The sequence below is a fragment of the Juglans regia genome, chromosome 7, assembly GCF_001411555.2.
Source record: "Juglans regia cultivar Chandler chromosome 7, Walnut 2.0, whole genome shotgun sequence".
NCBI classification, from domain to species: Eukaryota; Viridiplantae; Streptophyta; class Magnoliopsida; order Fagales; family Juglandaceae; genus Juglans; species Juglans regia.
This window is the reverse complement of record NC_049907.1, coordinates 48499118-48519569: the sequence shown is the minus strand read 5'-3', so window position 1 is coordinate 48519569 and position 20452 is coordinate 48499118. Positions and strand designations below refer to the sequence as shown.

At 35.0% G+C, this 20452-nt stretch overlaps 1 protein-coding gene and 1 pseudogene across 1 annotated transcript; both read right to left on the bottom strand.

The window, feature by feature from the left end:
* Positions 1-1448: 1448 nt before the first annotated feature.
* Positions 1449-3254, bottom strand: LOC108984541 (protein NUCLEAR FUSION DEFECTIVE 4-like). The gene has a single exon (XM_018956529.2). It carries the CDS (start codon positions 3252-3254, stop codon positions 1449-1451), a length of 1806 nt encoding a protein of 601 aa, XP_018812074.1.
* Positions 3255-18161: 14907 nt separating this feature from the next.
* On the bottom strand, positions 18162-19113 carry LOC109020024 (annotated as a pseudogene).
* Positions 19114-20452: the final 1339 nt, after the last annotated feature.

Genomic DNA, 20452 nt, shown 5'->3' with positions numbered 1-20452 from the left:
AAATACTTCTACAAATAAACCTTGAAGAACGTGGAAAAGATCCAGTAAGAAAAAGTTAGTTTGCTGCCCAATCAAAAGAGAAAAAAGAAGAGGTTCGTCGAAAAAAAAGAAAGAGATATGCTGAGTTGAAAAAAAATCGAAATAATAAAATTCAAACACAAATACAGTCTCAGCATATTCTCTCTTCTCGTTCAAACGACAATGAAGTCATTTGTATAGGAGAGGTTGATTCGCCTTCGAATGTTAATTCTTCTGGAACTTCAACTCTTTGCCAAAGAGATTTATGTTTTGACAACATAATAATATCTATCCCAATATTGAGCGACTAGGTTTATTCATAACTATCTCTTATTCAAAAATATTTCCTTCATTTTTTTGCCATTTTTACCAATAAATACTAAAAAAGATCTTTTCTACAGGTTAATTCTCTATATGAAGAGGGATTCAGTTTCGAGAAAATGTTAGAATTTCATTCAGGACTTCGGGTAAACTACAAATTATCAACTTCTTGCATTTCTTTCTACATCTATTTAATACGTCATCCTCAATTATTTTATTATTAATTTTTTTTATATATATAGGAAAACAACAAGACAAATATGCCCCTCGATGTGCCTGAAGGAACAAAATAACTGTTTTAAAACTTCTTTCCAAAAGTTTAAATCATTGTAATATATAGGTATAAAGTATTTCTGTGTAGTTATAAATGTGTTTGTGAAAATTTCTATCTTATAGTTATGAATGTTTTCTAGATAACATATATGATCTTTTTTTTTATGATCAGAGAAAAAATGTTAAAATATAAATGTAATTGCCTATTCATAGTTAAATTCGGAAATTTTGATATATTTATACTCTCATTTTTTTTGTTCATTGTGAATTGACAGGTAGCCAAGTAAAATTTAATTTATTATCATATATGTAAATTTGTCGGATATTACCATCTATTACATTTTATAACTACATTTTTTAATTTGTTCTTTCTTATTACTTGTTTTTACAAGAAAATTCTATTTTTAGAATATTTTCTATATTTTTGCAATTGGGCATACTTGGAACTTGACTTTTGTTATCTTATTTTTCCCTTTTTACAATTTTATTCATATTTTCTATCTTTTTATTTCTTGCTGCAAGCCTTTACTATATTTTCTTTTGTATTTAACAAAATTGTGTCTGAAGCCTAAAATCTTAAAATATGTGATTTTATAGATAACATATTTGATTTTTTTATGACTAGAAATAAAATCTTAAAATATAGAAGAAATTCTATCCATTGATATTTAAAATTAAGAAATTATATGAATTTAAATTATCATTTTATTGTATTTTTTCAATTGGGCACACGTGCAATGCACGTATCTGCCCTTACTAGTGTATATATATATATAACTACTTGGTGGTTTTTGGTAAGGACGATATTATCTAGGCCTTCAGTACCATAATTTGGCCTACGATGATCCAGCACCATTTGTGGCCATTGCCATCTCCGTCTCGGCCTCCTTAGCTGCCTGTTCCCGGAACTTCTTATAAATGTCACTCTTATAGAACTTCCTTGTCCGGAGCACCAAAAGGAGCGATACAATTGCACCGAATAAAGTCACCGCCGTAATTATAATGAAAGACAACTTGAAGCATTCGACCCCACTACAATCTAACTCCTTCCCAGCTTCCCTTTTCAGCCCCAATGCTGCCATTTGCTTCTCAGCCTCCTTGTCGTATAAATTCCCGGTGACTCTCACATTGAGCAAATATAGTCCGATAGGGCTGGCCACCGACCCAAAATTGTACAAAGTAGAGTAATACTTGAGGCCAAAAAGTTCAGAAATTATTGCGAAAATTAATGGCCATTGTGCACCAAAACAAAACCCAATGATAACCGATGCTGCGTAAAGTCCGTTTGGGACGTTGAACGCGATTATAAGATGACCAGCACATGATAATACGAGGGTCAGAGTGAGCATGAGGGGCCGAGGGAAGTTGTACTTTTTTAGAACAATTTCTGAGCCAAATCCCGAGGCTACCCGTCCAAGATAATTCCAGATGCTCACGAGCGACACGAAAGTGCTTATGCTTTGCTTTGGGTACTTGTATGATTTCCCAATCTGTCCCAAGTTGTCTATGGCCGTTAACGTTCCCCCAACACCACAAATTGCTGTCATGAAAAGAATTAGCATGTCAACGCTGAAAAGTGCTTGGAGTATGGTGTAATCCTCCCCTCTGTCTGGCGGCCTGAATACATTTTTCCAACAAGAAACTTGCTTTTCAGAGCTCGGTTGATCGGGGAGTGAATTTGTTGTGGCACCGTAAAACGCTGCTGGTGCAGATGGGGCGGCCTGATCTGGGTTCAGCTTCTCAGTGATTATTTTCAAGGGTGCTGCATTATTCATCTCTAGTTTCTTGGTGTTCCAAACTTTATACTCTTCCAAAATAACAACAGCAAGTGGGAGAAAGAGTAAGATAACCACTGCCGTGGCGCTGCCACCATACGCACCCTGCGTGAACGTCACTTGTTTCTGTAGTATGATCATAATCATCAAAAAACCTGCAAGACTGAGTGAAATATAGAGGAAATTGTAGAACACTTTGAGTTCGTTCGGCTGCCGAATGACCTTCATGTACCGAATAGTTCTAAGAAAAGCTAAAGATATAGCAGCAGGAAGCCACCCTATAAGCAAAATCAAAGACTTTGCGTCATCCCCATAGATAGCAAGATATATTTGTGTGATTATAGCGCCACTGAGACCCGCGTATCCCTTTAAAATCCCCAACACAACGCCTCGACTTTCCGGGAAGTTCTTTACGCAGGGGACAAGGGAGCCAGTGTTGGCAAAAGACTGCGAGTTTGCCCCAATGCAAATGTAGAAGCACATGTGCCAAACATGGGGCGTTGCGATTCTTTTGGTCACAGCAAGCCATATCATAAAGTACCCGAAAAAGTTGAGGACTGCACCAATGGACAGAACCACCCATGGGGGCGTGACCTCGTTGATCAGGCCAGAGAGGACACCAACATTAGTGCCCACGTCCTTGAAGAAGCTGAGCAAATTGAGGGTGGTTTGGTCATAGCCGAGAACGGATTTGATGTCGTTGGAGTAGGTACCGAACATGTAGGTGGCACCTGCGGCGGACATGATGAGAAATGAGGCAAACACCATGAACCACCGACCGGTGATAAATTGGAGGCTCAGGCCCTTCATGTCGGTCAACCGAAGAGCAGAACCGCCACCACCGACACCTGGTCCGGCAACTACCATGTTCTGATCTTTCTCTGTCTTTTAGCAACAGGTACAAATTTGTTATGGAGATGCAATCATGCAAGGGGTGTGGCAGCCTGAATCCCTGATAGTGAATATATAGACAAGAGGAGAGTGATATCGCGCGTGCGTGAGAGAGAGAAAGAGAGAGAGAGAGAGAGAGAGAGAGTGTGGGGGCAATTAAAATATTCTTCTTTAGACTTCATAGTTGACTTGAAGTACTCTGTTTATTAGAATAGAAACTGATGTAAAAATATGCCAAAAATAAATAAAAACTTTTCTATATTCTAGAGATCTTTTCCAGGAACTGATATTTTTTCGCATAAATCCTATCCATATATATCTTTCAATTATTAATTGTTATATATATATTAGTAAAGGACAAACACGTGCATTGCACGTGTGCCCAATTGTAAAAATATAAAAAATATTTTTAAAAATAACATTTATGAAATCTAAAAATATGTAATAATAAAAGATAGGTTAATATATATAATTATAAAATGTAATAGTTTTGTCTATATTTTAAAATTTTCATTGATTATAAAAATAATCACATATAAAAAAATAAACGTACTTAGAGATTTACTTTTTTTTAAACGTGACTTATAAAATAAAAGTGACTTATTTTTACTACAGGTGTATTTATATAAATTAAAAAAAATTTGAATAACATCTATTTGTATAAATAATAATAAAACGTACCTGAATATAGGGGCAAATAAAAGATCAGTAAAAATAGAGCCAAACAACGATCAGGAAAACAAGCACAAATGACAAAACCAAAACACCTGTTGTAAAGAAATATATTATACAAGATCATGTAATCATTTTAATAATATGTCATTTCATTTCAATAATTATTTCAAGTGGGTAGCTAAAAGAGCAATGAGAATAGGAGAAATTGACAATATGATATTGAACTCTTTACAATTAAAAATCTTAATACAGATACAACATATATTGAGCAATTCTAATTAATAATCACAATTGCATATATTTGCAAGATGCCTTGTAGAAATAAATGCATTAAATATTATAAAATATAAATAACAACATCTATTTGTATAAATAATAATAATACATACCTGATGATAGGGATAAATAAAAGATTAGTAGAATTAGAGCCAATCAGCGAACAGGAAGACAAGCACGTACAAAGTGACAAAACCAAAATGCCTATTATAAAGAAATATATTATATAAGATCATATGATTATTCCAATAATATATTGTCATTTGTTAAATAAAGCTACACTAACATATTAAAATATAATTTGTTAATATTTTTTATTTAAATTCAATTATAATAAGTGGCTATCTATCTGTCAAAAACAAAAATAACTATATAATAAGAATAAAATTTGTGAGATTGCAAATAAAAGTTACGTAATATCCTTTTTTTTTTGTTTCTATACATATATATATATATATATTTCTATAGTTTTCAATCGTATAACAATATTCGATAAATAAGTGTTAAATAATTTAATTATATAATTATTTAACACATGAAAACATATGAAAAATTGATTACTTGCCAACCCACAATAAACAACAAAACGATAATTTAGATTTATAAAATATTTTAATTTTAAATATTAATGGATAGAGTTTCATCTATATTTTAAGTTTTTATTTTTTATTATAAAAAAATCACATTTGTTATGTGTAAAATATTGATAACCATAACATAGAAATCTTAACTACAAAAGGAGCACATATTTATGTCTATGTTTTCAGAATTTATTTTCTTGTTTACAATACATATTATACACATGATTTGCATAATGTTTATAACTATAATATAACAGTAATAAAGAATAATAAAAGAAGAACAGGAACAATAAACCTGTGAAAAAAATTGTAATAGAATATATATTTTTACATCATGAAATTTTATAATTATATTAGTGAAATTAATATTGTTAATTTTATTAATAGTCTTAATTTTATTAGGTTTTTTTTTTTTTTTTTTGTCTCACTTGAAGCCCAAAAGAAAACAAAGAAGGAAAATCAATGACATTTCAAAAACGGCGACGTTTTTGCTAAAAGAAAACCCTAGTTTTATACCTACCACTATAAATACATCATTATACCCCTCCATGCATTTGTTTCTCCTCTAATCCTCCGCCTCTCCTCTTTGTTTTTGTTTTTTTTCACCTTTCTTCTTCTGGCCTTTTCTTCTTCTCCCTTTTCGTGTATTTCTGTTTTTTTTTTCCTACTCTATTTGTTTCTTTCATCTGTAGGTTTTATTTTTTCTTAAGTGGTTTTATTTCTCTGTTTCTATCTTCCCCTCTAATTTTTTTTTTTTTCGTTTTGTTTGTGCTTCTGACATGCAAATCGGAATGGATAGAAATTTCTTTTAGTTGGCTTATATCTGGAGTTTTTTTGTTTAAAGATCTAAACAGATCCTTGTATATTTGAATATATTTTCTTGAGATCTGAACGATGTTTTTTTTTTTTTTAATTTCTCTACAGATCTAGAAATCTTCAGATCTGTTATGGTTTAAGGAATTTGATGAAGTTTACAATGTAAACTCTGTAGGCACTTCGACGGGCCTAGCCTCCAGTTTGTAATGTACTTGAGAAATCTGAATACCTCTTTCATTACTTTTCAATACCTCTTTCATTACTTTTCAACATATAAATAATGCTAACAATGAGACTAAAGTCCAACTAACCCCGAACTCCACAACCTAAGACCCACTAACTTATAACTGACTCAATTGACTCAATAAAAGGACTTAACTGGCACGTAAAATACTGACTCACGTGGCCCATTTAACTACAATTTGGAACCACTCAAACGGATTCGTTCAATAACTTAAATATTGGACTCAACTCAAAATAAAATATATCCATGGACTTGTGGCCCATTCATGCCCACACTTGACACAATCCAATCCACTCAAGTTTTTAGACATTAATCCTAAGGATTAGAGTTCCTCTTTGTTGGCTCATAACATACTTCCCTTCTTTAGAAGACCCTGCCCTCAAGGTCTGGGAAACGGCGCTGCAACTCTTCTCGATCCACCCACGTAGCATCTTCTCCTGCCATGCCTTTCCATTGTACCAGCATCTCAATCCCTGCCTTCCTTCCTTTCTTGAGTAGACATCGATTGAGGATCATTTCAGGTTCGGGTTCTAATGCTCCTTCTGTCGTAACTCTTGGTAACTTTGCTAATGGTTGAATCTGTTCTCCGAGTGTCTTTTTGAGACATGAAACGTGAAATATCGGGTAGATCTGCGATTCTTTGGGTAGATCTAACGGGTACGTCACCTTGCCTATTTTTTTCACCACTGTGTAAGGCCCATAGTATCTCGGAGATAACTTGAGATTTCTTCTTACAGCGACTGACATCTGTCGGTAAGGCTTTAGCCGAAGGTAAACTCTGTCTCCTTGATGGAATTCTCGATCTGTTCTCTTTCGATCTGCATAAAGTTTCATTTTTTCTTGAGTTTCCTTCAAGTTTTCTCGGACTAACTTGTTAATGAGCTCCCGATTTCTTAGTTCTTCGTCTACTACTTGAACTTTTGTTGACCCCAGTTCGTATGGCATCATCCTTGGGGGTGGTTGACCATATACGACTTCATATGGCGAGATCTTGGTAGAGGTATGTTTCGAGGTGTTGTATGCATATTCTGCGAGAGCCAACCACCGTGCCCAGTCACGGGGTCTGTCTCCCGAAAACTCCTCAGGTAGCCTTCAAGTCCTTTGTTTACTATCTTTGTTTGGCCGTCTATTTGGGAGTGGTAGGCTGAACTGAGTAGTAACTCAGTACCACTGATCTTGAATAGTTCTCTCCAGAACTGACTAGTAAACATTGGATCCCTGTCACTCACAATTGTTAGTGGAAAACCATGTAATTTGAAGATATTATCAAGAAATACCCTTGCCACCGTGGCTGCTGTGTAAGGGTGAGAGAGAGCTATGAAGTGAGCATATTTGCTCAACCTGTCCACTACCACCATTATCACTGTACGCCCTCCTGATGGTGGTAGACCTTCAATGAAGTCCATACTTATATCATTTCAATTCCTTGTAGGTATTGGTAAAGGCTGGAGCAGGCCTGCTGGGTGAATGTTTTCTACTTTGTTTCTCTGGCATACATCACATTCACGGATGAAAGTCCTGACATCCTTTCTTAATCCAGGCCAGAAAAACTATTTTTTGACTCTTGCATATGTTTTATACACTCCCGTGTAGCCCCCTAATGGACTACTGTGGAACTGTTGCAGGATCTCACATTGGAAGGCCACCAAATTTCCAAGGTGTAACCTGCCTTTGTAGAAAAGCAGGTCATCTTTGATTTGGTACTAGGATTGGTCCAAGAGACCTTGATGGCAGTTGCTTAAAAGCTCCTGCAACTGGGAATCTTGGGGGTAAGCTTTCCTTAACTCGTCTATCCAGTGAGTTTGTAGAAGACTTATGGCTTGGATGTTGGCTTGTTGGGTTTGTGTTTGGTGGTTGGTGGATTCTGATTTTTGTGGATGGTTATGGGAGGTTGGGTTGGTGTTTGGTTTGGTGGATTGAGTTTCTGTTTCTGGTTTTTCTATGATGGGTAACCTAGAAAGAGCATCAGCTACTTTATTGGTCTTACCACTCCTGTATTCGACTGAAAAATCATACCCCAACAGTTTTGAAACCTATTTTTGCTGAGCTGGAGTGCCTACTCTTTGCTCGAGTAGATACTTTAGTGCTTGTTGATCTATTCTGACTTTGAAGTGGTGCCCTAATAAGTAATGTCTCCATTTTCTGATTGCCATCACTAATGCCAGAAGCTCCTTTTCATAAGTGGACAACATTAGGGTTCTTCCCTTTAACCCTTGACTTAAGAAAGCTATGGGTTTTCCTTCCTGCATAAGCACAGCTCCCAACTCTTCTCCTGAAGCATCACATTCAATCACAAATTCTTTAGTGAAATCTGGTAAACGTAGTACAGGGGGCTTACCATCGTTGTTTTAAGCTTCTCAAAGGCCTCTTTTGCTTTGTTTGTCCATATGAAAGCATTTTTTTTCAATAGGGCAGTTAATGGAGATGCAATGGCTCCATAGTCTTTTACAAACTTCCTGTAATACCCTGTTTACCCTAGGAATCCTCTTAGGGCCTTCAAACTTTTGGGTGGGGCCATTCTTGCATGGCTGAAATTTTATGGGGTTCGGCTTTCACTCCTTCTTTGGAGATTAAGTGACCTAAATACTCCACCTCATGACAACCAAACACACATTTGGACTTCTTTGCATAAAATTGATGGGATCTCAAAGTTTCTAAGACCATAAGCAAATGTTGTAAGTGTTCCTCTAAAGATTTGCTGTAAATCAGAATATTATCAAAAAAGACCAAAACAAACTTTCTTAAGTAAGGTCTGAAGACCTCATTCATCAGCCCTTGGAAAGTTGATGGGGCATTAGTAAGCCCAAAAGGCATCACCATAAATTCATAGTGACCCTCATGGGTTCTAAATGCTGTTTTATGTATGTCATCTTCATGCATTCTAATTTGATGATAACCTGAATGCAAATCCAGTTTAGAAAAGATTTCTGCCCCATAAAGTTCATCAAGTAACTCATCAACATTTGGGATAGGGTACTTATCTTTCACTGTATTTTTGTTTAATGGACGGTAGTCCACACACATCCTCCAACTTCCATCTGCCTTCCTGACCAACAACACCGGTGATGAGTAGGGGCTTTGGCTTCCTCTGATTATCCCACTTTTCTGCATCTCAGCCACCAACTTTTCTATCTCTATTTTCTGATAGTATGGATACTTGTATGGGCGTACACAAGCTAGTTTTGATCCCTCCAACAGCTCAATCTTATGGTCATGACTCCGAGGTGGAGGCAGGCCACAAGGTTCAACAAATACATCTTCAAAATTGTTAATAACCTGCTTAAGAACAGGTTCCTTTTCCCCTTCAACCTTCGTCTTTTCTCCACCAATCAAGTGCAGCCATAGTCCTTTCACAGACCCTTTATTTAAATTTGGAACATGTTCCTCCTCCTCCAATGCATTAATTGGTGGTTGTAATCCCTGTAATTTAACCTTAGCACCCCTGAAATCAAATTGCATAGTAAGATCAGAAAAATTCCATAAAATTGATCCCAAATTCCTCAACCAATCCACTCCCAAAACAACATCACAACCTCCTAAGGTTAATAAATAAAGATTAGCCATAATCCTCAAATTCTGTAGGTTTATAGGAACTGCCCTACAGTAACCTTGGCAAGGTAGGCTATCTTCATTAGCCACTTTAACTGTCAGCTGCTTTCTCCCACTGGTAGTTTTGACTTCCTTGCTACATATGGATCCACAAAGCTATGCGTGCTACCTGTATCAATAAGAATCAAAACTTTTTTATGATTAATATTGCCTTCAACCCTTATGGTTTTAGGGGATAATGAGCCTGCCATAGCATGTAATGATATACTTAACAATTCACCCAACTCTTCTTCTTCTTCTTCAACTCCTTGATATTCTACAGCTGTTAACTTCCCTTCATTAGATTCGGTTTCCTCTTTTTCCTCTCCTTCTATCCCTTCCAACAGGAACAGCTTGGGTCTACTACATTTGTGGCCAAGGTGAAACTTCTCATCACAATAATAACAAAGTCCCTTTTGGGCTGGGGTGATTTTTTTTTATGGGAATGGTGGGCTTTCTATTTGGATTGTAAGTATTGATAGGAATTTTGTTTTCAGGCCTTGGTGGTGTTGGAGGTAATCTGAGTATGGAGGGTGGTCTCGGTAGCTTGGGAATATATAGGTGATTGGTTAAATTCTGGTTTTGGTTTCTGTTTGACATCCTTTTGTTTCTCCTAGTCACTTCTTCCTCCTGTAACTTAGCCAAACCAAAAGCAGTTGAGATTGTATCAAGTTTAAGCATGGTTACCATATTTTTAAATCATCCCTCAGGCCACTGATAAATGTACTAATGCGAAATGCTTCTGTCAGCCCTTTAATCTTATTAGATAGAGTCTCAAACTCAGTTTGATACTCTTCTACTGTGGTTGTTTGTCTTAGTTTGCTGAATGCTCCAATTGGATCCTCATAAGTGGAGGGTCCAAAGCGCACCCTAAGTGCTGCAATTAAATCCTCCCATCCTCTTATAGGACTAGAATCCCTTAAGTAAGAATACCAAGACAATGCATTCCCTTCCATATGGAAGTAGGCAATCTGTAATTTTTGCTCATTAGGTGTCTCAAAATACTCAAAAAATTGTTCAGCCTTAAGAATCCATTCCATGGGTTCTGACCCATCAAACTAGGGGAAATCCAATCTAAGAGTTCTAGCATGTATACCCCCATTCCCTTCAAACAATGGATTATTTTTTAACTGACCTTTTGGATTGGATGATCCTTCTCCCTTGTGTGTATTACCAGACTGCACTGCTAATCGTTCATAGCTGGCTGCTAAGTTGTTGAGTTGCTACAACACAGCTTCCAGCATTTGTTTCTGTTTGCTTTGTTCTTCATGCAAGTGCACCGTCTCCTCTTTTAATGCGACGACAACTTCTGCCAATTGAGCGTGGCGTGTACCTTCAGCCATGGCGCAGGAACGCGGCTCTGAGACCACTGTTATGGTTTAAGGAATTTGATGAAGTTTACAATGTAAACTCTGTAGGCGCTTCGAGGGGCCTAGCCTCCAGTTTGTACTCGTAATGTACTTGAGAAATCTGAATACCTCTTTCATTACTCTTCAACATATAAATAATGCTAACAATGAGACTAAGTCTAACTAACCCACGAACTCCACAACCTGAGACCCACTAACTCATAACTGACCCACGTAATAACAGACTCAATAAAGGGACTTAACTGGCATGTAAAATACTGACTCTCGTGGCCCATTTAACTACAATCTGGAACCACTCAAACGGACTCGTTCAATAACTTAAATACTGGACTCAACTCAAAATAAAATATACCCATGGACTTGTGGCCATTCAGGCCCACACTTGACACAACCCGATCCATTCAAGTTTTCAGACATTAACCCTAAGGATTAGGGTTCCTCTTTGTCGGCTCATAACAAGATCGTAGTCAATGTTTATAGCTTTTTCATATATTTCTTTGTATTAAATTACTTTCCTACAGATCCGATTCCATGTATATGTTTTTAGGTCGCTATGTTTGTTTTTTTCTCTCTCTATAGATCTAAACAGATATTCATATATTTGAAGCTATCATGTTCAGATCTAAACTTTATTTTTATTTATTTTTACTTTTTCATTCGTCTGCGATTTTTTACTCTATCGTCTTCTGTTTTCTCATTTTGTTTGTTAATTTTTTCTTCTATTAAGTAAATGAAGATGTGATGTTCATTTTTTGCAGATCTGAGTTGGCGTATTTTTTTTATGTGGGTTTATTTCTGGAGACATTCATATATTTGAAGCAATCATGTCCAGATGTGCGTTCGTAAGTTTCTTTATTTTTTTGTTTTGTTTTGTAAATTCCTGCATCTCTTCTTTATTTGTTACTTTTGTTATCATTTTAAGCCTGAAATCTCAGATGTTTGATGGCTGAAATGTTTGTATCATTTCTTTGTTAGATGTGAAAATTTAATATCGTTTCTGTTATTTTACTTTCACTCTATTGTTCTGTTATCTTAAATCTCAATAAATTTTCATATCTTCGATGTTCCTGTTTTATACATTTATTTATTTTTTCTTCTATTGTGAATCTGTAGATAAATGAATGCATGTGTTCGTTTCTGTTGGGGTTTTTTTTTTTCCTGTACGTATACCAACCTTTTTCATATTTGAAAATTTATATGTTTGACACATATATAACATATCTATTACATGTTATGAGTTTTGGATTCAATTTTTGGAATTTTAAGTACCAAGTCTTCAAATACTTAAAAAAAAAATGGTCTAGGATATTCAACCAAGAAATTCTTGACATGTCTTTTACGTATATGTCTTTTATGTTATGAATGTAAAAGTAATTCTATCATGATGTTGTAAGTCTACAATATAATTTTGCTAAGCTGTAATTAATGGTTTCTGTAATCATAAAAAACATAAAATTGTTTTCACATCTATAAATATTTACTATTTTTTGAAAGCAAAGGAAATTTCATAATTAATAGAGCACAAAACCAAACAGAAAGCATACCGAATTTAATCTGAAATTCGAAAGCCAAGCAGCAAAATCTAACAGCAAATTTTAAACACGGAAGCAAGGAAATAGATTTGGAAAATTTAGAGCAACGACAATGGTAGAAAATGAGACGGTGACAATTGCTTTTATAGTAAATCCCAAGCGGTGGGAAAAAATTAAAAATAGAATCTGGTAACAGCTGCGAAAGCGGTGGGAAACTTAACTGATATATATATATACGTGTAAAAAAAAAAAACAGAAGAGAAATAAAGTACGTACAGATCGAAAGATCCATTGCCTTTCTTAATTGCCTGTATATGTTGTCATGTTGACTCCTTTACTTAATGTGCTATTTAATTCATTTCGAAACCTATATGGGAAAGCACAGCCATTTGAAATACAGATCGAGAAGTACTACTATTTGATTCTTATAATTAATTTACGACCGATCGAGCAGGAGAAAAAAATTAATGAATAATAATTTACGACCGATCGAGCAGGAGAAGTACTACCGTATATTATAAAAATTCTAGAGTATCTTAATTAATTACTAATTAAAAAAAGTAAATGTTACTTCCCCACGTGTTCTTTTCATGTTATCAAAAGAAATTAAGGCAATAAATCAAATTAATTAGAACCAATTATGGAATAATAATTAGAAAACCCGATATGAAACTGGTAAGGTACTGCTCTTTACAGCTAGCAAACCCGACTATGAGATCATTGATCATGTGGAAGTAGAACTTCTGGCTTTGCTAAGGGATCTTCAGTTATGTTTGACATTGAGAATTGATGATTTTCAAGTGGAAAGTGATGTTTTGCTGGTTGTTCAAGAGCTTACAAAAGAGGAGTGTCGATGTCCATTTGGAGAAATCTAGTTCTTGAGATCAGAAATCTATTAAAAAGATTTCCTAAAGTTGTAATACAACATAGAGGCCGTATGGCCAATGCTGCAGCCTATTGTTTGATAAAGTATTCATGGCATCTTCATGACTTAATGGTTTGGTGAAACTCTTTCCTTGGTTTCATAGCAATTTATAATTTTTTTTAAAATAAAAAGACATTAAACAATATTTCTTTGAGTAATTAAGTCACGTTATAAATAGGGTTGTAAATGAACTAGTCTGTTCGATAGCCCGCTCAGTACTCGCTCCGTTAAAAAAAAACTCGTTCGTGAAAGCAGATACCCGCTCAATTTGTAAATGACACATGCATACCCAACAAAACTCGACTTGACTGAGCTTTGTATAATAATTAGTCGATAAAATTTAATAATTTTATATACTAGCATGTGAGAACCATATATGAAATAGATATATACTATCATATTACAATCATCCTTAGACGTTTCTTCGGCGTTATATATAAATATATATATATTAAGAGAAATTATAGTTACAGTTGTGAGTGCGCAAATACCGTGTAATCATTTTGAAAAAAATGAATAAATACGGGATCCATATGAAATAATAATTTTTTAATAGTGGACTTCACTCTTTTTCAAAACGACTGCACGGCGCTTACGCATTTCACGATTGCATGCAACATTACTCATATATTATATATCTAAGCTAGCTGCAGAAATTAATAATTAATGGAATAATAATATTCATGATAATCGGTCTTACCAAAATAATGATCATATGCAATTACTATGTATAAACGTCAGTCATAAGAAATGATTCTCTATATACCTTCCACTCTCTCTTTATCTTTATATAATCCCTTACATATAACGATCATCCTTTCACTTTCTCTTTATCTTTAATGCCACTCATGATCCCTGCTAGTATCGACGAAAATCTCTCTAAAATCGCAGATGGAATCTTGAATGCATGTATAGTCATATAATGATCTCTAATTCAGGGGGACCACAGCAAGTACTTGAGTCTTGAGCCATACATTAATGCCGGCCACTTGCACAAGACTCCCAGTACTAGTGTTCTGATCTTTCAATCTGCGAGTACGTCTTTTGAATATTCTACTGATGTAGAGAGCAAGAATATTTAAGCTTATAAGGGTCCTGATTTCGTAGCAATCAGCTTAATTTAATTTAGACGAAATGAATTAACCTGAAAAATCCTTTAATTTCATGGTTCCCAAATGTCAATATCGAGATCATCTTCATGTTTCCTTTTTCTCCCGTTAACCAATTTATTTTTAGTTTCATATTATTGTTTCCAAGTCATTCTCAGTACTGCATATCCAAGCTTTTCTCTCCACGCATTGGTCTTAATTTCTCGTTTTGCCTGCAGAACTCAAACGAGTCAAAACCCCAACATCTACGGCATCCATGCCCTTCAATTAATTCTAAAGTTTGCTTTAGAAAAGAAAGAAATGTTGGGCGAAGAAAATGGAAACGAAAGTGTCACTGTCATTGTTTTTCTTCTTTTTGGCATGAAGTACTGTGACAGAGAAAAATCAAAGAGCTTATCACTGCGGATCGAGATTAAATAAATTGAGATTAAAATTAAAAAATTAAATAAAATATTATTAGAATATATTTTTTAATATTATTTTTATTTTAAAATTTGAAAAAATTAAATTATTTATTTTATTTTATATTAAAAATTAAAAAAATTATAATAATTAAATGAAATGAGATGTTTTCTAAAATAAAAATTAGGCGTAGATAATATGAACAAATAATGTCTACTTTAATCAACTGAAACTGAGGATCGATCGATCGGAAGAAGTCCCTTCCATGCTGCGCACAAGAGTGACGTCTTCGGCGTTGAAAAACTCGTCCTATTGTTGCTCGTCCTATTGCTGCTTATAATGACATTATATATAGTTTGGAGTAATATTCTATTTATACGCAGTTTAATATTCTATATATCTATCAAGAGCTGCATGATGAAAGCATGGCTTACTGTAACAACGGCTTTTCATATTAATAATTACTTTTGTTACGATAGATCGCTGACACATGATTTTCTAATAAATACTCACTTAATACTTCAATTGTTGCCCGGCCCTATAAAGAGTGAAACAAATACGTCCTAAATTATTAATAATTATCTGCTTTTATCTTCTTCTTGCTTTTTTTCTGATATGGTAATTAAGATGTTTCTCCTTTGCAGTAACGCTCCTATCCTAAAAGTCTAGAAAGTTAATTCATGTTACTTAATAAACAATTCCAACATTATTAATATACTTCTAAAAATTTTAAATTAAACGTAAACACTTCCGATTTAAATAATCACACAAACTCATTTATCAAATCCTCGATATAATTAATTCTTCAAAATGTCACGTCATCAGAATACTTTGAAATTTCTTAACAAACATCGCCAATACTCATCGAAACCTTATATTCTTAATCTACTATTCTTAAGACATCTCATATAATGCTTCATAATCTTGATCATCAGCTAAATTATCCAAAATTATCTGAAAATATTGGAGATAAGGGGTGAGTTATTAACAACTCAGTAAGCAGAGAACATATACTAGTATGTAAACATGAGCATTTATCAGACTTTGAAATCTTAAACAAAATATTTATCTCATAATGCAGAATCAGAAAACTTGTTTTCAGAATGCAAAATCGAAACATGTTACCAAAAATATAAGAGCGAAATTTTCAGAAAAACATTTTTATTCAAAATTTCCTTGGCATAACATAACTGAATCATCATATCAGAACAAAATTTCATATTTAACCCCCGTGGTAGAGTTGTGCATTCTGCAGAAAGCCAAGCAGAACATAAATCACCATGAATATCAAAACGATTGCACTCAAAACAGAAAACCACTATTATATCCCGTGACGGGCCAGAGGTCACTATTGTATCCCGTGACAGAGTCAGAGGTCACTATTATATCCCGTGACAGGGCCACATATCGGAGTAAAATATAATCAGAATCAAAGCCAGAATATAATCAGAATTAGAATCAGAATCAGAGTCAGAACATAATCAGAAATCAGAGTCATAACAGAATCAGAATCAGAGTCAGTACAAAATCATAACGTTGTGCCAAAGGTTTTTCATATGCCAAATCATTCCAAAGCAGAGTATTGAACAAAATCAGATCATTTCACATTTTTCAAAACAGATTTAGAATATCTTCATGCCACATGCAAAAATTATCAATTTTCATATTCGCTCATATTTTTGAGTTCAATAACAGAATGTCAAAACTAAGTTCATGTCTACACCAGTCATGCAAGAAAATATTTTATTCTTATATAGAATCTCATGAGCAATGCAGAAAAAATAATTGAGATCGTTTAACATTTCTTTTCATAACACAACATGTACATTTTCAAAATTGACCTCAGTCTATTTTATTTTTCTGCAAAGTCTAGCATAGGAACCCCATTTACTTAGATTTCTTAGATTTTTTAGAATTTTTCTAAAAAATGTCGAGTCAACTATAAATCATCACATATAAAAATAATCACATAATTTCCGTAAGTTTCCAATCAATCACGTATTTTAATATTTAAGTCAAAACTTTTAAAATAACCTATTTTAATTCCTCAAAACCTAAAATCCTCATAATCCTAAAATATATCATCACTTTCTAAAATCATCAATATCTACCATAACCAACGTCAAATTCAAAACACCAATATTAAAACCCGAAACACCCAACAAATCTTAGCATTAACCAATCACACAAACAACTTCATTATCCAATCCAACCGACCCGCTTACTTCTCGGACTCAGTCCGGCACAACTAACAAATTCACAGTAAATATGAGTTAACGAAAAAATACATTTAAATCTCAAAGTTCTTTGAGAAAAATACTTACAGTGCTACAATATAATTTTTGAATGATCACAGAGGTGCTAGAAGTGGCGGCATAGCCACGCAACAGTGTATTTTGGACTAAAACCGTGGGTCTCAAAAACTCAACTTTTGAACGAGGACAAACGAAGAGTAAGGATGGCTAGGGAAGGGCTTATGGGTGTTAATGAAACTACTAGCGGTGGCGGTTGGCCGTGGGTGGTGGCGAGGGCGGCGATTGTAGACTAAAACACCCAAATCGAAAATGGGGATGGAAGGGCTTCAAGGGTGGCAAATCGGAGTCGAGGAAGAATGGTTTAGGTAGCTGAAGGGTCAACGATGGTGTGGGGAAGAGCTGGTGGCGAACGGCGAAGGCACAACGACACGGGAGCAAAATGAAGTAGCGGCTTGAAGCCATGCGTGGGGGAGATTGGTGGCAAAGGAGGGGCTGAAAACAGAGGGGGGTGGTCGCCGGCTGGTGAGAAGGAGAATGGGAGGGACGGTGACGGTGACAGCAATGGGCGGCACACGACAGTGCACTGGGCGGACGAAGAAATGGACGGGAGAGAGGGGAGGGGGGTGTCACGTGCCAGAGGAAAGAAATAGACGAAAAAGGCAGAAAAAAAAAAAGAAAAGAAAAAGTGAGGGAAAGAAATGAAGTCAAATCTTTATAATTTGGGTCATAAAAATTATCCAACGAAAAGAATTTGAAAACAATAAGTTGAATAAAATAATTGAAATGCATTGATTAGTTAAAATAAAATAATAATAAAAATCTAACAATGCAATAATTTTAAAATCCAATATTAAATTAATTAAGAAAATAGTAATTTAAATGCAAAACAATAATTAATACCAAGAAATCACATCATAATAAATTTCACAACTTAAAAATCATAAAATAAATCCAACAAAAAAATCCGATAAATTTAAAATAAGAGAACCAATATTAAAATTAATTAAAATAATCATTCAACTAAAATACACTAAATTATGGAATATCACATTTGCAGTTTATGCTATATATGGCAGAGATTATTATAAGAAAAATGGGATTTTCTTTGGATTATATATATGGTATTTGACGATTATTTTGAGACATCAATTTCAGGGCTGGCGTATCGGGGCGTTCATAAGGTCCTGGTCTGTTCCTGTAACTTCTTCCCTTCGTCCTTGCTGATCCTCCTCCAGTACTTCCATACCTTTCATTGGCCCCGCGTGAGCTACCATCCCTCTCGTAGCCTGTCTTTGACATAACCATTTTGAGCATAACGATCTGAGCCACCATACCTATCACTTGCAAAACGATCTCCACCAGGAGGGTACCTGCATTGTTTACAAATAAGTCAGACCACAGATAACAGGATCCATGACACCATGAGGGTACCTGCCCTTGTAACATATCTTCTTTACTATCCAACCATATTTCACAAAACATTACAGATGGCCACCATCATCACAAGAAGGAGTCAGACCCAAACAAAATGCAGAAAGCATTACTTCTGTTACTGTTTTGAAAATAATACCAGACGTTGGAATTTGGATACCTGTCACCAACAGAGCGATGATCACGGCTCCCATATTTGTTGTCTCTGCTGTCAAACCGGTCCCTACCTCCATCATATCGATCATCCAAATAGCGATCCCCACGGCCACCAGACCCTCCGAATCTAGACCGTGAAGAAAATGAACCACCACCCCGACCTCGATCACCACCTGCTAAAGGGCAGTCCCTTGGCCAATGCCCTGGGCGCCCACACTTGAAACTGTCATCTTGCCCAGCAGACCTGTCTCCTCCTCCATAGCTTCCTCTGCCACCAGATGAGTGGCCTCCTCCCCTATATATAACCATGGTCTAAATCTTCTCCCATTTTGGGTTCGGCCTTGTTCACTGAGATTACCCGATCACCAAACTCCTGTCCATGCATCTCCCGGATAGCATCTTCCATTCCCCGACGATCAGAATAAGTAATGAACCCAAATCCACATGGTCGGCCTGTATCTCTTTCCATCATGATCTACATAAACACCAGAGTAAAGGCATCATGCCAAGCAATAATATAGAATATAAATGCAACTAATATATAGATAGCATAACATGACTTATGCATGCTCTGGCTACAGCTAAAAGTTGGTGTGTTTAAGAAATACAATTGAAGTACAACTCACTCCAAAAGAGAACTGGAAGTTCATAGCAACCAACACAAACAGATCCTTAAACAAATAATTAAAAAAGAATTGGCACTTCTTGCAAGTATCAAAATTAAAAGGGATAAAAACATTTCTATGAAAGGGAAGTAAATAAGAGGTATTAACATATCTCTATCCAAACATGGTGTGCATGCGCATGACTTCTTAATTTGTAACTGCTAACCAACTAAAACCGATGTACAATACCCAGGAAAAATCAAACAAATGACAGAATTTCACGATGATCAATAACAAGCAGACAATCTATGATGTATAAACAAGCTCCAAAAATCCGCGTTAACTAGCATTTCAGGCAACCATGTTTCAGTACTCCAGTAATTAACCTCTAAAGCTTGAGCCAATTCTTAAAATTAAGGAAAATGATATTGTCCATAAAATGGTGATTCTATAAAGGAAATTGACTAGAGAGTAGTAACTTAATACGACTGCAATTTCTAAACTTATTAGCTTGGAAAAAGGTTAATTTAGATGAAAAATGATGTAGAGCTCAATACTGAAGCATATTGCTTACGTTCCTTTGCCACTATAATATTTTGAACAGTAGTAAAATTTTTGAGTTAAGATCAGATGAAATAATTTGTAAAAAAAATATACGTTTGGATTGTGAGATTAGATGAGATAATATTTTATTTTTGAATTTGAAAAATGTGTGGGTCCCACTGTTGATTAGAGAGCCGAAAAGTGTATTATTTATGCATTGTTCACTATCAGTATTCACTGTTTATTACGGTTCATTACTGTTTATTTAAGTAGATATTTTTAAAATTTAGAGATGAAATATAGTATATTTAGATAATAAAAAATTACTGTACGGTACAGATGAGATGAATATGTATTGTGTACCCAAACCGGACTTAAATGTTGATTTCTCTTCTCTGCCCTGCAGAGATAGTCATATTTTTCATGCCATAAATTTTCTTTAAGTAAAGTAACAAACTCATTAGGCACCATTCTAAAAGACACAAGTAATATTATATGGAGCAAAACTCATTGAAAACCATTAGCAATAAACTCATATTTATTCCTCTCGATCGCTTGTGTTTTGTTGAGATCATAATGTGTGTACGTGATTGACTTTAGGGTAAAAGTCATAGCTGGAAAACTAGCACCTCAATAGCCAATACATGCCTACTAAATGAAAACGTA

What these genes read in the sequence shown, in the direction of transcription:
- LOC108984541 (XM_018956529.2), bottom strand. Translation starts at nt 3,254, where the DNA reads ATGGTAGTTGCCGGACCAGGTGTCGGTGGTGGCGGTTCTGCTCTTCGG.